This window comes from Mytilus trossulus, chromosome 4, assembly GCF_036588685.1.
Source record: "Mytilus trossulus isolate FHL-02 chromosome 4, PNRI_Mtr1.1.1.hap1, whole genome shotgun sequence".
Taxonomy (NCBI): Eukaryota; Metazoa; Mollusca; class Bivalvia; order Mytilida; family Mytilidae; genus Mytilus; species Mytilus trossulus.
The window spans coordinates 72,448,722-72,468,104 of record NC_086376.1 but is presented as its reverse complement, the minus strand read 5'-3'; the positions used below and the strand labels follow the sequence as shown (position 1 = coordinate 72,468,104).

Here is a 19,383-nt window from a genome sequence, read left to right as displayed (position 1 = left end):
TCCTCGCCGAGGCGGCTCGGACTTTAAAATTGATAATTTAACTATCTCGATTGGATAAATCCGATAATCCACTGGTATCAATGTAAGAATCTATATGTATCTAAAAAGTTTCTCATAATTCTTCAAAAAATGACACATACATATAAGTTTTACTTGTTTCTATATAAGATTATATATTTTTGTATCTTGTTTTAAATGTATGTTATATGTGGTGATACCTATAGTCTTTATTAAGCCATTGTATTGAATCTGAATCTGATTCTGCTAAAAATATATTATTTTCTAATTCAAAAACATTTAAATATAATAAAAAATACAACAAATGATAAAATGTAACTTAAAATTCGTTGGTTTTTTTCTGTTATGCTTAGAAAAGCTCCGGACAAATACATTTGCTCCACTATAGTTTTAATTTTGCGCAATTTATTTAGGAATAATTATATATTATCATTTGCGCCACAAGTTTTTAGAAAATCATTTGCACCAACAAAAAAAAGAGTATATGACAGAGTTAATTCTAAGACTGAATTTTATTTTGATTTAACACTGTAACATTAAATGACCTTGTGGAGAGAAAAGGGTACCAATTGTTGAAAAGAAAAACAGACGAAGACGTCTTATGCGCCCATGAAGGGAATTATCAAATAAGCCTAAATATCATCAATTATATAATCATACATCTATACCTTTGAATCAAATGAAGTGGTTATCTTTATGTCCGAAACGTAATATTTCCGATTTTTTTATGCATTTTCCTTATTCATTTCTTTATACATTCAATAAGCTTTGGATTTATAAATATTTTGGCCTTAGCATCACCGAAGAGACATTGCTTGTCGGAATGAGCATCTGTTGCAGACAAATTGGTACCGTTTATGTTACTGCAGCGCCAATTAGCAAGCAGAAAAAGGGGGGATTACATTGTACAAAAATATTTGAGTGAAGTAGAATAATGATAGTTAAACAAAAATGGGTCTCTGAATCTGTGGAACTGAATCCAAGACCGCTAAACATAAATTTGATTACATTTTGATTGAAACCTGGGGCCTGTTTATCGAAAATATCTTAAGTTCCGTCCTAAGAATTTCTAAGAATGTCCTAATCCTAAGAGAGCTTCGATAAACAGGCCCCTGATGAGGTATTCTGTAATTTGTATTTACTGTTCTAAAGAAATTCACAACAAATTATTACTCATTGTTTTATTGGCCCAAGAGTCAATGAACACATTGTTGGATTTTCTGATATAACTGTGCATTTATTGCCGGACGCTTTGCAATTATTTCTTTCAAGCCGCTCTTCGTCAATATTGTTAAAAATTCTTGCAAATGACCTCATATAGATATTTATGTTGCCTTGCAGAACATTCAAAAATTAAAACAATATCACATTATTATTTTTTTTAAATATAACTCAGTTTATAATTTAGTTGAAACACATTTTCCGTTATTTTACATATTTTTCATTATTTTCTATTGCATGTTAGGATTAAACGTATCATTCGGTTTTGCAATTTTCGCTAATTTTGTGATATTTTTCTCTTGGTCTTTATTTGTTTTATTTAAATCTTATCATTTCTGTATTTTCATTATTTTTTCTAATTCATTTATAAAAAATATTTCCTCTAAAAACACATTTCATTCTTATGTTGTTGTTTTTTTGTACTTGTACATGCAGATTAAATATAGAATTCTATCATAGATGTACATTGAAATTAGTTTATATTGATAATTGTCCTCAACATTTTCTGTTGTCTGCATAAAGGAGCATTCATTTAATTTCAGAAAGGTGGATGGGTGGTGGGGGAATATTTTTTTTCTTATTCAGATTTTTTTTCGGGAACAAATCTAGTATTAAGTTTAAAGCGCGATCAATCAGATTTTTTTTTTTTTTAAATTTAACACTTTAAGGTATGATGAGAATTTGAATTGCATTGCTTGGCCAGAACATTTTCGTGAGGCATTCTCTCTCATCAAATTGGGGATCTGGATACAAAAAACACATCCCCTTTGCTGGAAGTTAAATAGTCGCTCCCTAAGAGTTTTTGCCGTCTGGTGATAACTTTTTAGAGTATTTGTTGAACGGAGTGCACTAATTGCTCTAAGTATGACAGAAAGTTATATTTCTTCCATTCCCCGCCTATTAAACACGTTTCCAGATAGGTTTTATCTTCTTTCATGACTTCAAGTTCTATCCACCTGAGGAAATACGGAAATTTATTGTTTACATCTGGTAAAATACCACCATCGAACGGAAAGTAAGAGCTTCCTAATCCAGTTTGTTTACCAGCTTAAAGGTGTACTGTTTAGATTCAACACTCTAATCAAATGATTAATACTGATAATTTTTATTAATTGTTTCGATTGCCTTTTATTTAATTGATTAATCAATGTTAAGCGACAATAATACCGGAAACATATTATCATGTGAGAGCATAGGTCGTTTATGGTAGCCGTCCACATGTCAGATTTCTCACAAATACTTATCTGGAACAAGATACTTTCTGCTACTTAATGATTTTTTCTTTCTGAGCTCATCGACTCTGATTTTGTTTCTCATAGACTGTGATATTTTTTTAATTGGTGATAAAAAGTGTCTGTATCAAGACTAAACCTTGATAATGCTGTCAATTTTAAACTTTTAATTAAATAGATATATCCCAGAGAATTATTTCATTTCATTTCAATTATTATTAAAATCACAACTCTCAAGCATCAACATAGTTCTGTTACAAAAATTCATTTTGTAAGAAAAAAAGCTAACACAACTTTTAAGAATCAGATGCATTTAAATAATACAAAATGTTAATATAATGGAAATTGATCAGAAACTAGTTAGGCTCATGTGTGGTCGAATAGTAAGACCATTTTCTGGAATAAGTATTTGTCTTTAGGGGTCCAATTCTATTTGTAATTGTTATTAATGGAATAAGGAGCTGGATAAAACTTGAGAAATTAGACAGCATGCCTCGTGTATGACAATTTATCCTCTTCACATGGTGTAAACAGTTAGTTTCACACCACTTATCTCTATATCTAACATAACAAAATAGATTAGAACAAATGTAAATATTTTATATTTGAGAGCTTTCACCATTACACCAATCGCGTGTCCGCCTTCGGCTGTATATTAGTTTAGCGCACGTGCATATACATACATAGCTAATGCAATATTCATAATTTGTAACAAATGAGATGATTTTCTGGTTTCTTCTAATACTAGAGTAGGAGGAGCTATAAATATTATCATATTCTCTTTAAAATCAAATCAAAACTTAACTACATTGTCAATACACTCATGTCTGTTATCTTTATATATAAATATATTGATAACTATGACTTAACAGTCTAAAAACATAACTAAATTAAAACAGATGGAGAAAAGTACATTGAAATTTTCAATTGATAGGATTCTCGGATATAATACTTCAAAAAATGAAGAAGATAGGAAAGTGTGCAATAGTATAAACTCAGTTGAAATTTGCTGTCGTGACACCGAGAATGTTTGTTTCAATTCTTTGACAGGAAGTGAATGCAAGGACTCTGATGTGTCCAGACCGACAGACTTTAGACAGGGTATCCGATTTGCAGAAGAAATTGAAGATACAGAACACAGACAAGAGAATGTCCTTAATTTGTCCGTACCGAAACTTGAACCTGAAATATATAACTCAAACATACATCATCTGGAACAAGACGGTGAGTGTAATACTAATAGTATATTATATATATATATATATATATGACTTTTTTATTGTATAAATTTCAAGATTTAGTAAAAGTTTAATCTAAGGATTCATTTATAACATCAGAATCTGACTGACGAAGGATATCTGTTATCCGAAAGATTGATAAATAATTACATTTATAGTTACCATTTTTTTGTATTTGGAGTTGTTGTGTACACTTTTTAAGGCGTTTATATAAATATATATATAACTATATATATATTATCCATATTGTCTAATGAACTTTGGTCTCATTTGGAAAACAATACGACAGCGCGACTTTATCTGTCAAGAAAATTGCAAATTGTAAGGGAGCACAGAACAGTCCTTTTAGTACATTACAAAAATCTCATTATGAAAATGCTTTATGATATTTATATAGAAACCAAACAAAAATATTTTTCTACAATATTTTAAAAGATTATAAGATATTTAAGTTCATTTATTAATACTAGCAGTGATTTTGAAATTAATTTGGTTACAAAAAAAAAATAACTTCATAAAAATAACTGATAAGTAGATTTTGGAAATAAATCTGTTATGAAATTAATCTGGCGAAGAAGTTAATTTGTTTTCGTACTTTTTAACATCTTAAAAATATCATAGAAGAATGAGATCTGGATACCTGATAGTAAGTTACATATCATATTGTGAAATGGTGATAAAACTATAAAAAATAATGGAGAAAAAAAAAATCTTTCCTCAAAAGAGTTTATTATTCCTTACAATAACGAAACCCAACCTGTCCATGAATTTAGGAATAAACACGAAATCAATTCAAGTTCATTTGTTTATTTTATTATTGAATCCGATTATGTCTCTTATAATGCTAGTTAAAGCATATATAGTTGTTAAAATCGAGTAAAATTATTTGAACAAATGACAGATTCTCTGTTTCTTGGAACGCTGATCATCTAAAACCACTGTCAATAACACTCTCAAACAATTTAAGTGCCAAAAAAGACTCAAAGTTTATTATCCATAGTCTTCATAATAAAGCATTATGTGAGGTGTTTTGTTTGTTTGATTTGTTTGGTTTTTTTTTGGGGGGGGGGAGGGGAGGGAGTACCAAATAAACAGTAAAGGAGACAACTTTCAGACACCTACATGTATGTTAGAATCCAGTCTGGGAGTTTATTGTACACAATTGTTTGTTTGCGCAAATTAAAATAAATTTTCAAATATATGCATGGATTTGAATAGGGAAAAATCCTTAATATATATATAAAACGAAAAAAAAATGCATTCATAGTTATCTTAAGATTGAGACTTATATCTCCAAGGCATTGAAAAATTTATTAAAGTAATTTGGTACACTTCAATTTCAATTCGAAGTAACAAAATATTTCCGTTAAAATCCCCGAATAATAACGGAGAGAGTAAAATGTGAGCTTTTTCCTTTGCATATGCAACTTACAACATTATAGTAAATTAGTTTTTTGGTAGATTTTTAAAGTTTACAAAAATGTTTCAGTTTTATATTTGTATTGTGCAAGCGTGTTATAACTAAAAATTATGAAGAATTTTAATTTAAAAAATGTCTTAATGATAGTGCTTGCTGCATGGAGAGACACTCTTACTTTAAGGTCTATAATATTTGCCGTGTAGTTGATAATTCGACATATTCAACTCATGGCCTTATATCTAAACGTTATAAAAACTGTAAGTCTGTTATAGTATTGTTATTTCAATATATCATCGCTTTTTAATCAGACATAAAATGGAGACATAACAACAACCAAAAACATGAGTATAATAATCAAATATTTTAAAGAAGAATTCTATAAAAAAATGTGTTGAAATTGGGAAAAATCGCCAAAAACATATAATATTTTCTACTAATTTCAATAAACTAATTTGTTTGTTATTGTCGTACATATGCGTATCAATTTTTTCTACAAACACATTATAGCATTCCTTTATTCCAATATTTTAAAAAGAAAATTTTAAATATGATTTTTTTTTTGGACACAATCTTGAGTTACAGCTTAAATTATGTATTTTATTTTGATACATTAATTTGCACAAATTTTACTACGAGCTAGTGTAGCATTGGAGCGTGTTTTCTCAACATGTAGTTTCACACATTCACGTGCATGTTTATACGAAACCGATACCAAAGTAATTTTTGATTGTTGTTGTTGACTCTGTTTCGTTCCATTGTCGAGAGTCTTATAGATGCTTGATGGCATGCACTTAGATGGCTAGGTCTGTGAACGATTTTTTTTGGCTTGATTCCATATTACGTTTATACCCACACGCTTCAGTGTTTTCAAATAATTCGTCATCCAAACATTTATTTTTCAAATTGTTAACTGGTATTAGGCCATGGTGCAGTGATAATGATAATGTATCAAATATACAAATTAAACATTTAATGAAATGCAGTATAATCAATAAAAACATTGATTAACGAATGAATGAATTAAAATGCATGTTTTTTTTTTTATTATTATTGTGCTACTTTGAATTTATACTAGGGGTAAATAGTGACTAAAAGTAGTTCTGCAAGATTGTCTTACTAATATGTAAGAAAATGAAAAAAGAACAAGCAAAACAAAACAATAGTAATCATTTATTTTTTTCTCATACTGACTTATCTTGGCCTATCTTGGTTCCAGCCACAAAGTCGCCGCAAGTGTTTTTGTTGTTTTGAAATATACCTGTGTGTTTGTAGTCTTTGGCTGACGATAACGTTGTCAATAACATAATTTGTTTGAAACCCCTATCCATGGTACCTAGTAGTGAATACCATCCCGTCTGCCTGTCTTCTTTTCCTTTTAAGTTTAAAAAAAAAAAATTCTTTTGCATCTATCTTACCGTTTACTTATACGGGTCATAATTCTGAAGAACTTGTTTTGTTTGCATCCGTCATATACTCTTATAATTGTTGCGCATGGTACAGGGTTAAACCTTTAGACAAGAGAGAGATACATTCTTGAAATTAATCGCTAATATATATGTTAAGGAATGAGGTCAGAGTCATATCAGCATGCTGCTTGTTTAGATTCAAGTCATAGTCAATAGAATAAAAACACATGACCAAATTTTAAAAGAGGTCACCGAAAGGAAATGTATAAAATGCTTAATGAATTAAAGTGGTGTTCTGGTGATATACACGACCTGCTTCGAACTAAATATAAGTTAACGCTGCAGTTTATTAATCTAAAGACAAAACAACTATAAAGAAGCACACTGTATAAAGAGAAACACTATCAACTTCTGACTTGTTTTACTGAATTTCCATTTGTACTAACAAGATAAATATCAGTATAAATCAAGTAAAAAAAGAGACTACCGACTGATATAGCTGCATTTTGATATGGGATATTTATTAATATGGTGCTCTTTAACTTTCAGATCTGCACAATGAAGATTCAAACGATGTAAAAGTGGACAAATCTCATAAGAAGAGGTCACGTGCAGCGTTTTCGCATGCACAAGTGTTCGAACTTGAAAGACGTTTCCGTCATCAACGGTATTTATCGGGGCCTGAAAGAACAGATTTGGCCAAAAGTCTTAAACTTACAGAAACTCAAATAAAAATATGGTTCCAAAATAGACGATATAAAACAAAACGTCGACAGCTACATTGTGATCAGTCAGTTCCACATCCGGGTAAGAAATGTGCCGTAACTCTCTTGGTAAAGGACGGGAAGAGACTTTATGGGGACTGTGACATAATGAGACCGGTCGTGTTTCCGTCCCTACCGATGCAAAACCAAATTGATGTTCAGTACTATTATTATACGTAATTTATATATTGTTTGTTTGTTTTGTTGATAGCTGTTTATTTTGTTAGTAATAAATTTATGGTGAATTGAAATGCTGCTTTTTTTCAAACTATTTAGTTAACGTTAAAGAAATTGCTGCATGAACGAATAACATGGTGCACATGGTTAATTTGTTTTGGATATTGCAGCATTTGCATGAAAGGTAAAATTGAGAATGGAAATGAGGAATGTATCAAAGGGACAACAGCCCGACCATAGAAAAAACAATAGCGGAAGGTCACCAAGAGGTCTTCAATGTTACGAGAAATTCCCGCACCTGGAGGTGTCCTTCAGCTGGCCCCTAAACAAATATATACTAGTTCAGTGATAATGAACGCCATACTAATTTCCAAATTGTACACAAGAAACTAAAATTAAAATAATACAAGACTAACAAAGACCAGAGGCTCCTGACTCGGGACAGGCGCAAAAATGAGACGGGGTTAAACATGTTTATGAGATCTCAACCCTCCCCCTATACCTCTAGCCAATGTAGAAAAGTAAACGCATAACAATACGTACATTTAAAATTCAATTCAAGAGAAGTCCGAGTCTGATGTCAGAAGATGTAACCAAAGAAAATAAACAAAATGACAATTATACATAAATAACAACATACTACTAGCAGTTAACTGACATGCCAGCTCCAGACTTCAATTAAACTGATTGAAAGATTATGGTGTCATCATATGAATATCAGACACAATCCTTCCCGTTAGGGGTTTGATATCATACCATCATAACAATATGAGTAGAACATAACCCGTGTCATGCCAACAACTGTTTTTTTAATAAATGAGTTTACTTCCGATGCAAAGACCCTATGTATATTATAACATCTTTTAATGATATAAGACTCTAGTATATCCGATAGCTAATTTTGTCTAGAGTTCAGTAAAAATCTGACGACTAAAATTGATCGTAGATCTTTTACAAATTCATCTTCGCTAGCCAATGGTTACGATCCACTTCCGTTCGATCCACTTCCGTTCTCTTCACTGAGAACGGGAGTGGATCGTATCCCTTGGCTAGCGAAGATGTAACAAATTACGATTTTGAATATTTTGTTTGTGAAACAATTTTTCAGATATGATGCTTGGTTTTAAAATTCTGAGCAATTTGCTCAGCACTCTTACCTTACCAGCTTTATCTCCATAAAATCGTATCTAATTATCCGTTTTCTGATTCTTAAATCCTATGTTGTAGCCTATGCACTGTAAAAATGGTGTTTAGATCCTCAGTACAATTGTTTAGGATTGTGTTTAGAATCGTGTTTAGAGTAGAAATAAGTGTTTTCTTTCTAAAAATAATAATGTTTAACGCATTAAAAATGTGTAAATTCAAGTCGATGTTTAATTGTTATGTGCTTTCGGAAAATGTGTTTAGAAATTAAACACAATCCCAAACACGTTTAGATCTAAACATGTAATACAAGTGTTGAATTTCTAAGCACGACTATCACAGTGTCTATAATAGTCAGATTTATTTGCTTGACATACTTGATAGACTAGTCTGCCCTCCACATGCTCTTGTACCGATACTATAGACAGGAATCTCATCAGCAGTGGTCCTTATTTCAGTTTATGCTAGGTTTTTTCTGTAGATGTTTTGTTGACGGCAGATTTTTTTTAAATCTTCTAATTTTTTTTCTCGTTTTAAGCAAGTGGCTATTTAGGGCTGTGATGTATATGTACATATACGTAAGTAAGTAAGTAAGTAAGTCGTAAAGCACCAAGTTTGTGAGAAAGTCAGTCACTTAGTTAATTAGTAAGTAATTAGTTAGTAAGAACTAAATAAGAAAATTCGAATAAAGTGAATTAGTAATTCTTTAACTATAGATTAGTAAGTAAGAAAAGTTAAAGTTAGTAAATCAGTGGGTTAGTAAGTAGTTTTGAGCAACTTATAGCGAGTAAGTAAGTCAGTAGCTTAATAAGAAAGTCAAGTTTAAGGTGGCAAGTCAGCAAGTCAGTAACTAAGTTAGTGAGTAAGTATTCAATAAGTAAGTTTTAATTAAGTAAGTAATTGAGTAAGTCAGTCAGTAACTAAATGAGTAAGTAAGTAATGAGCAAGTTAGTAAAGTTAATAAGTAAGTAGTAAGGAAGTAAGTACAATTAACAATAGACATATCCAGGTTAAAGACTATTTGTTTCTTGTTTTAAATATCTGGTTGTGTGTTTTTTTTAATCCAACATGCGCTTTAGTTTTGGTATTGAAAATGTTATTTCTATCGGCATTTTCGTTGTCAGTTTTACTCACCTGTTTTATTTACTCGCAGAGCATTTTTCAGCAACGTTTAGATTCAAATTTTATGAAATACAGTCTAATGTGTCAAATAAACACCTCTTGGTGACCTTCTGCTGTTGTCTGCTGTATGGTCTGGTTGTTGTCTCTTTGGCACATTCCCCATTTCTATTCTCAATTTTACATATGAAACTGATGACATTGCGCGCTACGTATATCTCTGCAATTGACATTCACTGTAGGTACACTAGAGTATGGCTAATTGTAATTGAAATAGAAATCAGTGACTTGATTTTTACAAATCTTCATGTTAGAAACATAAAGTTATTTAAGGACAAAACAATTTATACTTAAAACATAGAGTTTGTTCAGGAGGGAGTTTGCAATGGTACGAGTTAACTTGCTTCCAGGAGGTTTTAGTTCAACTGGTCAACGGATACCATTTATATCGCTATGAAATATTCATGTTTTACGGACTCTGAGTATAATATATTAACTGCTACCCTTCAGGTCACACCAAAATTTGAAAAAAACAAGGACAGGAGTTTTGAATAAAAAAAAAGTCAGAATGAACAACTTGTCAAAAAAAGGCGTGATGACAATTTAGTTGTAAAAAAAGTCAGGACAAGCTAATAAAAAAAGACAAGACCGAATATAGTGATAAAAGGCAGGACAGGGATTATAACTAAAATAAACTGCAGGGCACAATTTGTCATCCTTGCCCCCCCCCCCCCCTTTCCTTAAAATGAAATGGTAGCTCCCTTCGCAGAAGATACAGGTGGTCATCTATGACAAATATTCAGCAAACGTTAAGATAACAAAAGACTTAGCGTCAAGTGATTCACTCAACATATATTTAGTCACTGATTATTTTAATCATTTTATTATTTGTTTTTCATATCGTTAGCATACCACAATTTCGGAAACATAATGTTTTATTTACGCTGACTTTTTAAGATTATATTTGGTATTACAATCTTATTTCGGTCTTAGATTATAGTTTTGTAGAATTTTAATAGCATTTTAAAAGTTTTTTATAGCACTATATTTAGGTCGCCTCAGAAAAGAGAAAAATCAAAAATAAAGACTAAACTTGCTGTCCCTATACCGGGCTAGCATCGAATTTCAAATCTGACTTCCCATGCATGTTCTAACCTTCGTTTATGGCTAATTAGAAAATGCGACTTTTTGACCGGAATAATAGTCGGTTGGTTATAATTGCACGAGAGAAGTGTGAGTTTACACAAATGAGACTTATTTCAAACTTAAACATCTGCAGGTAAAAAAGTCCCGACTTCCTTGAAGTCTATATTAAAATTGAAAGTCGATTCGAAGTGTAGGTTTTGTGTTAATTTTGTGGTTAGGTTGCTATCGCATTAACTTATACCCCTTACGTCACTATATATTTGTATAGACTGTTTTCATCAATAGCATTGAAAATGTGTTTACAAGATAATAAGTTCTAAATAGTTTACAGTCCAAAACAAAACAACAAACGGTGTGCTATGAACATAGTTTGTTCATTTAGATTGACTGCTTTCTTTTCATTTTTTCTTAATTCTTAAAATAACAAGTACCTTTGATGCAATGCATTTCTCTGATTTTAAATATTTAGACTTTTTTCGTTTGAGAGTAGGATCTACTCGTTCGATATTCGGTTATTTCCACGTACAATTGAACATGCGTGTCTACGTGTTCCGGATCCAATGTTGGAACTTTAGGATTGTATTGATCACTTGATAAACTGAATGGAATAAATATGTGGTTTAATGAACATAATCCGGTTAGGAAGAGAGCAATAAAAGCCAGCATATGGACGTGTTTGTTAAAATGATCATTCTAAATACAGACACGAGATGTTTTTGTAGTTAATGACATAGGATTAACACTTAATTATTTAATCCTTTATGGAATGGTCTCTAGTACCAAGGAAGTTTGGATGGGTTGTCCAGTGTAGAATTTATTCTCACGAAAGATTGTATTATATTGGTCCGGATATTAATACTTACGGTTCCACTTTTGCATATAATTTAAACAAAAAGCTATACAGATAGTTTTCAACAATATTGGTGAATACTACACTCTTTTTTATTATTAAAAGAAGAATGGTTCAGAATTTTTTTTTAGTATTAAAATAAATTTTTATGGACACACGAATACCTTGTTGCAAAACTATAAGTCACGAACACAAACTTCTGGAAATGTGAAAAATGCGTTTTTATGAATGACAGGATTTAGAAAAAAGGATAGCAAAATACCGGTTAGCTTTACATAAAATGTTATTTCAATTAAGTGGAGCCATGCAAATCCATCAAATTAAAATAGATCTGATAACCTGTAAAGTTATTTTGTTTAACCTGAACATTTCTATAAAGTTATTTTGTTTAACATTGTTTATGTTGCACATCCTGGCATTTCGTTTAAGAGCTAAACCAATATAACAGAGGAGACCAGAGGAAGCAGTTTTAGTTAAGTACCACTTAACACTCTACACTAGAGGGCGATTAGTCGAAGCAGACGACAGATGGACGTGCTTAGGAACGTGCACTTGTGTATTATTGGCTATTTAAAATATCATACAGTTGTTTCGATGAAAAGTTTATCATTATTCCTATAACAAACAAAGTGCTTAGTTCTTTATTTTAATTAAAATTTAGCTGTTTGTTGACAGATTAATTGTTATTTTATATGGCAATCATAATCACTCAATTGTCAAGCTACTTATTTCTAATTTTACTCATAAAAAGGATAACTAATGAACTTCTTGTGAATGTGTTTTAGTCATTAGGTTAGAAACAAGGGACAAAAACTATAACAGTGATGTATCATAGATAATCATAATAACTACTATGACAGTTAAGAAAAACGAAACCTGAACCACTGAAGGCCGTGGTGTAGTGGTAGTGGTTAGTGCATCGGACTACTAACACAAAGGTCCCTGGTTCGATTCCCGTTTGGGATGAAAATTTCAGGAACTCAATTGTCGGCTCTCCCTTGACACCATTTGCGAGTATGGTCTTGAGGAAACGATGATAGTCCGTCGGACCGGGACGATAAATGGCTGACCCGTGATAAGAGAGAGCCATATCTCTTGCACGTTAAAGACACCCTTGTAGATTTCGAAAAAGAGTAGGCTAATGCCGCTACAAGGCAGCACTCGCACCCGCAAAGTGGAAAGGGATTAATATAAGTTGCAAAACTTGTTTCCCAATCCACTATAAATAAATATGTTTAAACTAACTAAACTGAACCACTTAGTATAATATCATAAAAGTAACTATTTATTATCATGATTATAGCGGTCGTAAGAGAGCAATAGGCTCGAACGTAAGCACATTATGTGGATCTCACTATCCTGTCTAGGAACAAAAAGCGTTATCAGCCTGCAAAAGAATCTAAGCGCACCGCTTTTTCGTTGATGATGGCGAATAACCGCTCCTTAACACGAAAAGACATGACATAAAACTGGCAAACACACAACACGAAAATGACCCTCATATCCTTAACCAAATATACCTAAGTGTTTCGACAAATAAAATAAGAAACATTATCATTCTCATTCCTTTGCAAAAATTTATAAAACATAAAAAAGACTTTCGTCAACGAAAATGATACCAAGCATAACAAACTATTCCAATACAATAAATTAAAAGCCGAGGTAGATGGATCAGAGGTCTCTTATGTTCTTAAAGATCATAGGGATTTTTTTAGGGAATCATAAATAATTCGTGTCAACTGTTCGGACTCCTTGGTTTTTTCACCCATATAATGCAAGGTAAATTATTTTGCCCCATAACACCCATTTATGTTTTCATATAAGTCTTAATAGCTCATGAAAGGTCATTTACCAAAATTTTAGAAGATTCTTAATTTTCTTTCTTTTGTTTTGAGATCCAAATAATACCAATACAAATATAAGGTAAAAGCCAGAGTCAGCCTTTTCCCGCCATATTTTAAATCTCAAATATCCTTATAACGAATGCTCTACCAGCTGATAGTATCAATTTCAAATTCTTTATTTATTAATTTTTACCTAACCTCACCTAAGTACATCATTAACCAACAGTTTTCGACATTTGCTTTCTAGTCCGGCGCTTTTACATGTAGCTGCACATGTTATAACTGCATAATAGCAATGACTAAAATAATGAAACCAAGCATAATATTTTTTCAAGGGACATGACTCTTTTGAAAATAATCGATCGGCACTGTTTTTCGAACTTGTCCGAGACAATGCTCATATAAACATTGATATAGGGTGCTATAAACAGTTTCGTACTAAAAACTAGGGACTAAAAACTAGGGATTATTCCCCGACTAAAAATAACCATGGAGGGAAACCCCTGTTTATTTACTTACTTGGTGAAAAAGTATCATGTTTTTTGTATTTGATTGTAAAAATTAGTTAATTAGCTTTCAATTAAAACAGAATGATTGATTGAAATAATTTTAAAAAATATGTTAAATATACATGTTTCGAGGGGAGACAACACTGTAAACAGTCTGTTTTTTAGCAGTGAAAATTGAAAACTTATTTGCAGCCACTGTAGCTCTTTTCGGAGCAGGAAACCGTACCCTGAAACAAGATTTTTTTGAAAGGCCAGGTAAAAACCTACAAAATTCATACAGTTTTTATTAAGAAAAATGTGCATGGATCATGTCTTCATGGGTGTGCACATGACCTGATTTCAAGTTTTTTATGTTAAAATTGTACCTTTTTCCCCCCATGTTCATTGGATGAAATTTTTATAATATATTGAAAGTACACATTATTTTTATTTCATTATAAACTATAGAACATTCTGATTCCAGTGATATCTAGTTTTATACAAGTATCTTTATTAATCAGTCCACCAGTAAGGGTCACATATGCATGGTCCCTCAAAACATGACGTCATAGAAAAAAACTGTTGATTGCACCCATAAGTTTGCTAACAATCCTGCTAGAATTTCACATGTGAGAATACTGAGTTACAAGTACAAACGGACAGACAGTATTTATATGTTATCTGCAACGCGTCGTGCGGGAGACAAACTATTTTGAGGACCACCTCCGGGTGCGGGGTTTCTCGCTGCGATGATATTTTAATCGGAAATCAAAGCAAAAAGTAAAATCACATAAATACTGAGCTCCGAGGAAAATTCAAAACAGAAGGGGCCTAATCAAATGGCAAAATCCAATGTTCAAACACATCAAACGAATGGGTTACAACTGTCATATTCCTGACTTGATACAGGCATGAACGGTGACCTATAGTCGTGAACTTGTGTGTCATTTTGGTCTATTGTGGAGAGTTGTCATATTTGCAATCATACCAAATTATGTTAACTCATGTAGAAAACGGTGTATTGAACCTTGTTTCATAGCTAGCTTAAACCTCTCACTTGTATGACAGTCGCATCCAATTCCAATATATTGACAACGATGTGTGAACAAAACAAATAGACATGTCAAAAATACAGCAGTCAACATTGTGTTAGTAATCTTAATCACTAAAAAAACCATACAAATATGTAACAAAGAAGCATGGCATGTAGACTTACGCATATCAGCAAAAAATAAAGACAGGAATACACAAATTCACTATAGTATAATAACACAATAACGGGATGTATAAGTACAAAGCCACGTTATATATCGGTAACAAAGATACATAAAAAAAGGCATGTAGACAAAGTACATATCGAAAATGAAAGACAAGCAACAAACAAGTTTTCGAAATAAGACCACTAGGCATATATACAAAGCACATAAGCAAAAACGAAAAACAAGAATATGAGAAAATCAGGAACAATATTGACAAGATGTACAAGTACCACAAGTATTCTCAGTGATAACAATTAAAATTAATAAATATCCAACAAGCACAAAAAGGCAAAATTCAAACCTAAAAACCTCACCCACCGCACTCTTATTCATGAATTTCATTTATGTATGTCCAATCCACCAATAAACGACTGAAAGCCTTTAAGCACTGGGACCGAAAGGAAAGGTCAGCATGGCTCTTACGAAGAATCGTGTGCCTAACGACAGAATGTAAACGTCAAATAGGTGGAGATATAAAATATTTTTGTCGTTCAAAGTATGAAAATAAAATAGTCTATACATATATTCTCTGCAGAATGTAAAGTAGAAGTTAATATTTTCTTTTTGCCGCTTGTCTATAATATACTAATTGTGAATTTAATTCTTCTAAGTAGCCACGTCAATATATATAAAAGAAACACAAAAGGGCATATAGGCAACGTATAAAGACCAAAATACAAAATGTATAATAGAGCAATAATGTCTAAGTACAGTGCCACGTAATATGTATCAAAGAAACACACGGACAAAGCAAATAAAAATTATGCAAACAACACAGTGACGGGATGCATAAGTACAGAGCCACGTCAAATGGATATCACCAAAAAACAGACCAAACAGTAAAGGTAATATGATAAAGACCAATAAAAGAATTGATTGTATGTAGCTCTAATGTTTAGATTATTAGGAGAAAAAATGTCAATCACAGAACTACAAGGTATTAACCTTTAATTTATTGTGTCATGTAATTCAAACATGAATTTGGTAGTTACTTTGCAATGTCGTTTGTTTGAAGCCAACCAGCAAATGAAGATCTTCCAGTCGTGCTGCTAACTATACCACCCTGAATTTGTAAAGTTGAATGGGTTCTGATAAATACAACATCTCCAGTACTAGCAGAAATAACTACTGTTGACGAAACTTGCTCATGGTCACATGTTTCTTCACTGTCGATGTAGATAGCACCTTCAACATTATCGTTTTTTGACTATTTCAATCGAAGCCACGGCATGGCAACCGAATCGAATAGAATAAGTGAATACATAGACACCACTTACCGGAATGTTGAACATGCCATTGAATTTATTATATGCGCCTTGTATATTTGTCATTACGGTGTCAAAAACAATTGGATGATGTACACTTGGTGCATTCTCGTCATGGCTAAGATAAGCATAAAATGCGACAGCTTGATTCGGTGAATAGATAGGTTTTCCTGAAAGAAAAAAAAATCTATAATAGATAGAATTATCTTCAAACCGATTCAAGCTTTAACCAATTTGATAACTATACAATACAAGGCTCCGTGTTGAAGGCCGTACATTGACCTATAATGGTTTACTTTTTTTAAAATTGTTATTTGGATGGAGAGTTGTCTCGTTGGCACTCACATCACATCTTCATATATCTAATAACCGATCAAAGGACAAAGTATATTCATATTGTTTCATGATATATGATATAAGATTTATATAATTGATCAATCCAGAAAGAGATGACAGAAGTTCAGTAATTGTAGAAACTTTCAAGAAAGTAATAGGGATATGGTGGATACAGAGTAGTGCAGATAGTACCTGTAAATCTATGATTTGTGTTGAACACTTTTTACTGACTAATGGCTTTTTGTTTGTCTTTCTACTAAAAGAGGGACGAAACATACCGGTACGAAAGATACCAAAGGGACAGTCAAACTCATAAATCTAAAACAAACTGACAACGCCGGCATGGCTAAAAATGAAAAAGACAAACAGAAAAACAATAGTACACATGACACAACATAGAAAACTAAAGAATAAACAACACGAACCCCACCAAAAACTAGGGGTGATCTCAGGTGCTCCGGAAGGGTAATCAGGTCCTGCACCACATGTGGCACCCGTCGTGTTGCTTATGTAATTACAAATCCGGTAAATTTGCGAAGGGATGATTTCAACTTCACCATTAGGAACTCATGGTTTTATAGCTTCCTTGTGAGCAGTAACCCTCTAAGGTTCTGTGCTGAAGACCCATAGGTGGTCTTTCACTGCTCTTTTGGTCGGGTTGTTGTCTCTTTGACCCATTTCCAATATTCATTCTCAATTTTATTTTTATTCTGTTTAAAGCTGTGTTATACGTTCATACCAGTTTTCTGCGAATAGGAGAGGTCAACCAAACACCCACGACAGTTAGGTGCGTCCCGTAACATTCGGGAAAACTCATCCGATTTTGTCTAGTCGGATTACAACCGTGACAATGTCGTGACAGATTCTGCTGTATCGGATCAACATAGTAACACTGTATTGTTTTATGGACGGTGTCCTGTGGGACGTGCATGATCTGGAGATGCAAAAATATATTTGGCATTGCTGGTTTTTTTTTACAAATGAGTCCAGAGTGCATCCCAAATGCGAACCGTTTCGTTATTTATACGAAATTCGGCAATAATACTCTCGGCTGAGTCCCGACAATTACAGAACACGATACGACTGAGTCCAGACAAAGCCGTTTGCAATGCGGTGCAACAGACTGACAGTATCTGATCATCACAAATATACCGACAGTTTTCTAACGGATCCGTCAGCGTCTGGTCACTGTCTGATGTCTGTCGTATCGCATTCGACAGAATCGGGACGTTGTCGGAATAGATTCGGTCGTTTTAAACCATGGGAAAGATGCAAATCGGAATAGAATCGGATTTAGGACGGAATAATCGGGACGGCTTTGGATGGAAACGGACGCTTCCTGGACAATATCTGATTGTTTTCGTGATTAAATAAATGTTTTTACAAATTCTTGATCAGAACAAATTATTATCGGGAATGTTCCAAACAAGGACGGCAGTAAAAATCGTGAATGTTTGACCCCAGCTTAACACTTGTCGGAGTATATCGTTAAAACTTTTATATCAATACACTTACCTGAGGTCACCTCTCTCTCACGGTTTCAGAAATTCTGATGTATTGATGCACTATACCTAGTTTATAAGATATGTCATCATCATGCATTTTAATTTTTGTATCGGGATTTCTTCTAAGAACCTGTTGATTATAGTCCAAGCTTCCAGTTTCTGAGTCGTTTGAATTTAATAGTCCATTTTCGAGTGACACTTTCAATACTGTTTCTTTAATAATGTTGTTCAAATCGGACCGAGACACGATTTTGTAGTCCTTATAATGTTCGTCGTTTTTCATTGAAAGCTGAATCTTCAACTCTTCTATTTCCGTTTGCTGAAACTTGACAATTTCTTCTAGACGCTGGTTTTGTTGTTGGATAAGTTTCACTACTTTTTCAAGGTCATCGAGTCGTCCATTCTGGTGTTCATTGCTAGTCTGAGCTTTACAAACAATGAACCAAACAAACACGACATAAACAGAATGTTTTCTATGCATTTGTCCTTTCTTATGATAAATTGAAATAGAAGATCTATTTGATAACACAGACCAATGCGACAAGTGACATTATTCCAAAGCAGAGATAAGGTAGGAGAATGTATGTGTTTGGCTAACTGTACATGTGTACTATGTTCAAATATTTTTTTTTATTTCCTCAATTTACAGAAGCATATGCTCATTTTGGCTATTCATCTTATGTCCTGTTTGGTCATGTAGCTACGTACCATACCTAAAGATCATCAATAAAAGCGGATCAAATAGTGTCTATCTCTATAAAAGTGGTCTCCAAATATGTTTACTTCTGTACATGGTCTTTTACCTTATCAATGTATGGATTTTTGTTTGTTTATGTTGACGTACAACTTTATTACAACTCTCATAAACTGTCAATATCATAAAATCATGTCCGTAAATACTGTCAAATAAATTTGTTTGTCAAATTATTTTTACATGTTAGAAATAAGAAAG

The 19,383-nt window shown here is 32.6% G+C and overlaps 1 protein-coding gene across 1 annotated transcript; it reads left to right on the top strand.

The window, feature by feature from the left end:
• Window positions 1–3,174: 3,174 nt before the first annotated feature.
• LOC134714158 (homeobox protein Nkx-3.2-like) lies at window positions 3,175–7,550 on the top strand. Its single transcript, XM_063575396.1, has 2 exons — window positions 3,175–3,695; window positions 7,085–7,550. The coding sequence occupies exons 1-2, from the start codon at window positions 3,371–3,373 to the stop codon at window positions 7,477–7,479; spliced, it is 720 nt and encodes a 239-aa protein (XP_063431466.1). The 5' UTR covers window positions 3,175–3,370; the 3' UTR covers window positions 7,480–7,550.
• The last annotated feature ends 11,833 nt before the right edge of the window (window positions 7,551–19,383 follow it).

What these genes read in the sequence shown, in the direction of transcription:
- LOC134714158 (XM_063575396.1), top strand. Translation starts at nt 3,371, where the DNA reads ATGGAGAAAAGTACATTGAAATTTTCAATTGATAGGATTCTCGGATAT. An exon ending in ACATCATCTGGAACAAGACG is followed by an intron (nt 3,696 to 7,084) that starts GTGAGTGTAATA and finishes TTTAACTTTCAG; the next exon opens with ATCTGCACAATGAAGATTCA.